Source organism: Bombina bombina, chromosome 12 (assembly GCF_027579735.1).
Source record: "Bombina bombina isolate aBomBom1 chromosome 12, aBomBom1.pri, whole genome shotgun sequence".
Taxonomy (NCBI): domain Eukaryota; kingdom Metazoa; phylum Chordata; class Amphibia; order Anura; family Bombinatoridae; genus Bombina; species Bombina bombina.
Window position 1 is genome coordinate 41,717,978 of NC_069510.1, and position 8,050 is coordinate 41,726,027.

The 8,050-nt window shown below is 39.7% G+C and overlaps 1 protein-coding gene across 2 annotated transcripts in view; it reads left to right on the forward strand.

Annotated features, from left to right (window-relative positions):
• Positions 1–5,124, forward strand: part of UBA1 (ubiquitin like modifier activating enzyme 1) — a 96,709-nt gene extending 91,585 nt beyond the window's left edge. For both annotated transcript variants that reach the window (XM_053695824.1, XM_053695823.1), the window contains exons 22-26: positions 50–142; positions 3,315–3,506; positions 3,585–3,686; positions 4,042–4,142; positions 4,342–5,124. In XM_053695824.1, the coding sequence (XP_053551799.1) occupies positions 50–142; positions 3,315–3,506; positions 3,585–3,686; positions 4,042–4,142; positions 4,342–4,483 (630 nt within the window). In that variant the 3' untranslated portion in view covers positions 4,484–5,124. The remainder of the gene's footprint in view (positions 1–49; positions 143–3,314; positions 3,507–3,584; positions 3,687–4,041; positions 4,143–4,341) is intronic.
• The last annotated feature ends 2,926 nt before the right edge of the window (positions 5,125–8,050 follow it).

The window sequence follows — 8,050 nt, forward strand, 5'->3', positions numbered from 1 at the left end:
CGGAAATGAGCACAGAACATTCGTAAAACAATTGCATGTTTCATTGCAGGATGATGACAAAAATTTCCACATGGATTTCATTGTTGCTGCATCAAACTTGCGAGCAGAAAACTACGACATTCCACCTGCTGATCGCCACAAGGTATGAATATTATCGGTGTTGGCTTCTGAAACATCACATTTGTAGCTGGACTTTGCAGGTTGTGGCTAGATTTGTGTTTGTTAGAGTTGTAGGATCTTGAAATTGAAACAAGGTGCAAAAATGGTGTCTGGTCCACAATGGTATTGGGATAGTGGTGGCCAATAGCCGGAAATAGAGAAAATGATTGTAGAACTCCCTCTCCCCAGGGCAATCTTTTGGAAAATTTGCCACATCAAGTAGAAATATTCCCAATTTTATAAAAAGGTCTACTTGTTAAAATATTGCCTGATTTTTTTTTTTTTGCTTAATTTTAGTGTCATTAACAGTTAAAGGGACAGTGTACACCAATTTTCATTTAACTGCGTGTAGTAGACAAAGTAGTAGTAAAGAAGAATATGCACAGATACTGATATAAAAATCCAGTGTAAAACCTTTTAAAAACTTAATGAGAAGCTCCTAGTTTAGCACTATTAATGAGATAAGCTGAAAGGGGCTGATAGCAGAACCTTCCCCCTGCATATTTGCATTATACAAACAGAAGCAGTCAGAAGTCTGTACATCAGTATACATCTAGAACTATGGGGCTTGGTTAGGAGTCTGAAAATCAGCACAATGTTATTTAAAAATAAGCAAAACTATAAATTGTTACTAAAACACACCCAGATGGGCTATATAAATGAATCATCTAACTCAATTAAGAAATCTTCTATTTCCGCTAATATTGTAGAAACTAATTATAAACTAATATCTAGGTGGTATTTAACACCCACACGTTTACATAGAATCTACCCGTCAGTATCTCCAAAATGCTGGAGACTATGTGATGAATCGGCGTCATTGTCACATACTTGGTGGCATTGCTCATTAATTAGACCATTCTGGGAACAGGTTGAACAGTATATTTCTAACAAGCTAAACCAAAATATAACATTAGACCCCCAGATGATTCTCTTAAACAAATTACCTAACCTTGGTTGCCAAAAACTCACTATTTCAAGTTCTGATGAACAGCGCGAAAAGATTAATTCCACGTATGTGGAAAAAACCCAAACCACCCATTCTCCAACAGTGGCTAAATGAGGTTAAACATGTACTTTCTTTAGAAGAAATGTATCATAGTTATTATGCTAAATCAGACCATTTTCTCAATATTCTTTTGCTATGGAACCAAGAATAACAGATTTTCAGATTTGCGAATATTAGATGGAGTGCGTAACCATCCTCTAAGGCAGTGTTTTTCAACTAGTGTGCCGTGAGAGATCCTCAGGTGTGCCACGGCAGACTGACAACAGTGTGACATATTTTTTAAACTTTGCTTGTTTTTTACTCCCAGTGCAGGGGTAGTTTGTAGGAGGCATGGCATAACAGCACAATACATACAGTATGTGTGTGTTTGTGTGTATGTGTATATATATATATATGCTGTATTAGGCTACAATGTGTGATTTTTTTAAAAATTTTGGGATGGTGGTGTGCCACAGGATTTTTTAATGTAAAAAAGTGTGCCTCGGCAAAAAAAGGTTAAAAATCACTGCTCTAAGGAGTTTCCCATCCAATCCTCTCCCCTGTTCTTATATACTCTCAATATACTCTCAATTGATTATTAGCTGTCTCATGGTCACTGTCCAAGGCTACAAAGTTGCTATATCTATTGATTTGATAACGTTGTATAATGCACAATGTTTTAACAATATGAGTGTACCTGACTATGAAACATTACGTTTGTTTACACGTATTTATATTTGTTGTACTCTCGTTAATAAAAAATTATTGAATTTAAAAAATAAATAAATGAATCGTCTATAAAACATTTATGCAAAGAAAAATCTAGTGTACAATGTCCCCTTTAATATTGTGAGTTTGAGCAAGCAGTCTAGATGGTAAATACAATGACGCTAATATCTATCATGCATGTGAAAGAGCTGCAGTTAAACACGATAACGTTTTCCATGTAGAAATATTTAAAGTAAATTCTAAGCTTGAGAGCCCCTGAGAGTCATTTGCTGAAGGGTGTCACATAATACTGGGGACAGGGAAATTAAACTTTGAATTTCAACTGAGCATATTTTTTTTTAATTGACAGCTGTCAGTGTTATTGCATTGTCTTTTTATTATGCATTTGTTGATTAAGATATTTAAAGGGACATAAAACTTTTTTCCGTTCTGGATTCAGAACAGACCATTTTAAACAACTTCTCAATTTACTACTATTATCAAATTTTCATTGTTCCCTTGATATCCTTTTGCCGAATAAGCAGCAGTGCACTACTGAGAGTTTGCTAACCACAAGAGGCAAATGATGCCGGCTACAATCACCAGCTAGCTCCCACTAGTGTAGAATATGAACCTATTACTTTTTTAAAAAAAAGATACCAAGAGAACAAAGTACGTTTGCAAAATAACATGCTCTCTGTATCATGCAAGTTTAATTTTGACTTTCCTATCCCTTTTAATTTGCTTCAGATAGAGAATACAATTTTAAACAACTTTTTAATTTACCTCTATCTAATTTGTTTCATTCTCTTGGTATCATTTGTTAAAGGAGCAGCAATGCACTAATGGTTTCTAACGGAACACATGGGTGAGCCAATGACAATCGGTGTATATATATGCAGCCACCAATCAACAGCTAGAACCTAGGTTCTCTGCTGCTCCTGGGCTTGCCTAGATAAACCTTTCTGCAAAGGATAACAAGATAAGGAAGCAAATTAAATAGAAGTAAATTAGAAAGTTGTTTAAAATTGTATTTTCTATCTGATTCATGAAAGAACATTTTTTTGGGTTTCATGTCCCTTTAACCATTAGGAAATGTCGTGTGTACCCAGCTCTCATTACTGCATCTGAACAGATGGAGTAGGTTGGAGGTTTTCACACTGTGTGCCCGAGTGATTTTACTGTAATGCAAGTTTGCTGTATTGTTCTTTTCCTTAGCTGATGAGTCCATAGTTTCATAATGTGGATATATTCCAGCCTATCAAAAAGGTCAACGCTCAGAGCTTTAGCCCCTCCCAACTCCTCTCCTCTCCCTCTCCAGTTTGTTTTTACCTCTGAGGAGAGGTTATAGATTTTAGAGGTGCTCTACTATCAAGAGTTTATTTTTTTCATATGATTTTGTGGGATCAGACCTGAAAAAAACCACAAAAAAAAACCTGTTGACTTCTTTTGTTTACAGAGCAAGCTGATAGCAGGCAAGATCATACCAGCCATTGCTACAACCACAGCAGCAGTGGTGGGTCTGGTATGTCTTGAGTTGTACAAAATCATTCAAGGACACAAAAAGTTGGATTCCTTCAAGAATGGCTTCATGAACCTTGCCCTTCCCTTTTTTGGCTTCTCTGAGCCAATTGCTGCACCTAAACACAAAGTAAGTAGCTTAAACATTTACCGTAATCTTCTCGTTGTCCTGTCTTTTTCAAGATCTAAGTAATTTTTTGTTTTTCAGTACTATGAGAACGAGTGGACTTTGTGGGACAGGTTTGAAGTTAAGGGCATCCAGAGCAATGGCGAGGAGATGACGCTGAAGCAGTTTTTAGATTACTTTAAGGTGAGACCATCACCTAACCCTTGTTGATAAGAACCGTTTGTCTACATTCAGGGTTGGTTTGTGAGTAGGGGAAATGGATGGCTATGTATTAGTGCTCTGCATTATGTGACACATTGCCTTGTGTATATTGAAAGTGTGTCAACATACAATACCTCTGCCTTAAACGAAGTAGCTCTATATGCTTGGTATATTGTCCCTCTTACCATTAGTACCATTATGTTGTCCATTTAAACATTAAACTCTCTAGTAAGTTTAATCTATGCAACTTAATAAAGCTGCTTTAATAGGAACACCATAAAATGCTGAATTTTTTAATTTCTACACCAGTAGTTTGTAACCTATTTGCTTTTTGCAGAATCAGCACAAGTTGGAGATCACCATGCTGTCCCAGGGTGTGTCAATGCTATACTCATTCTTCATGCCAGCAGCAAAACTAAAGGAACGTCTGGAGCAGCCGTATGTATTATCTGTTAGGGGACATAAATGAATACTGGGGTGAGGGGCTGTATAGTTATGTAACAGTACTAGCATTTTATTTGGAGATATAAGACAGAAGGACAATTAATGCCTGTAGCTCTGATTTTTTTTTTTTTTTTTGCCCTGTGACACCATGGGATGTCATTTCTTAATGCATTGTTCTTTATTTGTTTTCTAGAATGACTGAGATTGTGACAAAGGTGTCCAAGAAGAAAATTGGGAAGCACGTCAAGGCTCTGGTGTTTGAGTTGTGCTGTAATGATGAAACTGGAGAGGATGTGGAGGTTCCTTATGTTCGCTACACTATCCGCCAAGCATGAAAGGCTGGGAGAGGCACCAGAACATATAAGGGGCAAAAATGAACTTTGATTTGTGATCTACTGCTCGCTTGTTAGCCCCTTCCTTACAGAGAAGGGATTACGTTAAAATGGGAGGGGAGCACGAACCTCACCAAATCTCTGTAATTTGATTATCATGTCACCTGTCTGGTATCTGGTGGGTTTTGTGATTAGCATTTTAACCATTAGGAAATACCATGTGTACCCAGCTCTCCTCACTGCATCTGAACAGACCACAGGTTCCCTGCCGGCTCTCCTTCCTCTGCGTCATCTCAGTGTGTTATCTATATTTTGCTTGCATGCATCCACTTAACCCTTTCGCTGGCAGAGGTTTAGTACTGCCCAGCTTCCTCTGCTGGTCAAAGGGTTAATCTCCTTCAGGACTAGGGGTACAGGACAGTTTCCTGTGAATCTGACTCTATGGAAAGTATTGGGAATTGCCAGCATTGGGTGCCTATGCCCTGTCCCCATTACCACCCACACTCTGCCAGTGACCAGTGGATAGGATGCCGGTAAGAAATAACTTTTAGTTTTAATGGGGGGCTGTGATTATTCTGCTGATCTTGTAGACATGTTTCTTTATACTGTGTTTGAAAACTGAAAAAATTAAAAACCTAAAGTAATTTGTGATTTAATTTCATTATTCGATGACCAGTGGGACTAGATATTATTATAACGGCATAGATGGCTGTATGAGGGGGTGGTTGTTTGTATTTGGCAAATAGGATACATTCTAAAACTGGATTTATAGAACAGAGTGCAAGATGATTTGGTTCAGTGGTCGGCAATCATTTAAAAGTGATCCACATTATAAAAAAAAAAGACTTTTCTATCCATGGCATTCCCCCCCCCCCCCCCCCCCCGTTACTAAACATAGAACTGATTTTCTTTGTCATGCTTTTTTCATGGTGAAAACACCATAAGTTAGAAGACTTTATACAACTTTGTTAGCCATAAGTCATCTCATTGGAGATTAACCTCCCCACCACCTCTTATATCTTTCTTTCATACAGGTGGTGAGCATCCACCTTCAATTACTCATGGGAATTACGCTTTCTTTTACAAGATACGAGTCCACGGATTTCATCCTTGTGAGATATCGCCTCCTGGTCAGCAGGAGGAGCAAAGAGCACCACAGCAGAGCTGTATAAATAGCTCCTCCCTTCCCTCCCAACCCAGTCATTCTCTTTGCCTGCGTTAGTGATAGGAACTGGATCTTCTCACGCTTTGTCAATATTTTACGTATTTGATACTTTTACCTCGTCCAAGGCTTTTTTTGGGAGGAAAGTTCTTCGAGTAGTGGTGCCTTTCGTTTAGATTCCCTGTCTTATCCTTCCCGTTTCATCCGTGTCCTATAGCTTTGGTATTGTATCCAACAAGTAAGGATGAAATCTGTGGATTCGTCGTATCTTGTAAAAGAAAAGGAAATTTATGCTTACCTGATAAATTTATTTCTTTTACGATAAGACGAGTCCACGGCCCTCCCTGTTTTTTCTAAGACAGGTCTTTATATTTGTTAAATTTCAGTCACCTCTGCACCTTGGCTTTTCCTTTTCTCTTCCTAATGACTGGAGTGCGAGGGAAGGGAGGAGCTATTTATACAGCTCTGCTGTGGTGCTCTTTGCCTCCTCCTGCTGACCAGGAGGCGATATCCCACAAGTAAGGATGAAATCCGTGGACTCGTATCGTAAAATAAATTTATCAGGTAAGCATAAATTTCCTTTCTCTACCACTAGGAGGAGGTAAATATATCCCAAACTCCAAGAGCTCAATTAAACCCCTCACACATATCTTAGTCCTTACATTGTCTCCGCAAGAGGTGGCTGTAGAATGAAGATGTGCGTGTGTTCTTCAGAGAGGGGTTTTCAGTCTATGTTGATTCCTGGTTCCCCTCAGAGTACAGTGCTTGTCATAGGGATGTATTTGGGGTATGGTTATGATAAGAGATTGTTTTGCCTCAAGGGAAATCCTTCATAGGCCCTCCATAATCTGTTGCAGGGTCGGGTCTTCTGCCTCCCTTTACAGATCTACATTATACCCCTATTCCATAACCTCTGCTGATGTTCCGGTACTGGTTTGGCTGACTGCTAATTGTTCTAGTGGATGAGTGTCTATGGGTAAGTAAATTTATTTCCAAAGGTTGGAAGAGGCCACAAATTCATGCATTACTGTTGGGAATTCAACACCTGGCCACCACGAGGAGGCAAAGACACCCCAGCCAAAGCTATAAGTATCCCTCCCACTTCCCCTGCTCCCCCAATAATTCTTTGCCTACTATAGGAGGTAGGCAGAGAAAGTGCTAAGAAGATATTTGTATTTCCTTCTTAATATTAGGAGAGTCCACAGCTTCATTCCTTACTGTTGGGAAATACTGAACCTAGCCACAAGGAGGAGGCAAAGACACCCCAGCCAAAGGCTTAAATACCTCCTACTTCCCCCATCCCCCAGTCATTCTTTGCCTTTCGTCACAGGAGGATGGCAGAGAAGTGTCAGAAGGTTTCGGAGTTGTTCCTCAGGAGGGGTATATGCCTTTCGATATGCAACTGGAGTTTAAGTAGTCTTGTCAGCCTCTCAGTGAGAGCATTGACGAAAGTTAGTCTAGAGATGCAGGGAGAGTCTTCCTGTGAACCCATCCAGACTGTTTGCTAATGGCTCCTTAAGCAACCAGTGTTGACGAGTTTCACTGTCTGCGTTCTAAACTTTGTCAGGAACGATGCTACAAGACTGTCACACTTGAGAGGCTGTGTTTCTGTTCCACAGCACATATTCTGGTAAGATTGTTTCAATTTTTACTTATGTTGAAATTGCTTAAGACAGGATCACAGTGTGACTCCTGTTAACTTTATAGAATCATGGGTTAATATCTTCTGAGGGAGGTTATTGAACAGTGGGGATTAATCAAATGTGTTACTTTGATTTTATGCTTATTTCTTTTACAAGATACAATGAGTCCACGGATTTCATCCTTGTGGGATATCGCCTCCTGGTCAGCAGGAGGAGGCAAAGAGCACCACAGCAGAGCTGTATATATAGTTCCTCCCTTCCCTCCCACCCCAGTCATTCTCTTTGCCTGTGTTAGTGATAGGAAGAGGTAAAATTCCTTGTCAGCCTCTAGAGTAGAGCAACAGGTGGCTTTAAGACTGTTGGGGTTTTAGCCTCACTGTGCTTCCCATACTGGTGCTGCCCTTCTGGATTATGGTCTTAGCATATAGTAACTAAGGCCCTTCTGTGTCCACAGAGCTTGCTGAGGGAGAAGACCTCTGGATCCTGTGGGACGTTTTCATGCTGTTACTCAGCATGGAGGTAAGTGCAGTCTTTATTATTCTGGGACATAAGATTAACTCAGTATAGGCTGTATGCTTACCGATCTGATGTGTGGGGAGTTACTTTTATACTCTGCCCTTATCACTTGGGGACACTATACAACTTTATCCCTGTGTCATCAAGGGAGGATAAGTTATTGGGCAGTTTTCATGCTGCCTCGGAACCCATATAGACTCCCTTCGGTACTACCCTCATTCATTTGCTATAGGTTTGCAGTCCAGGAGG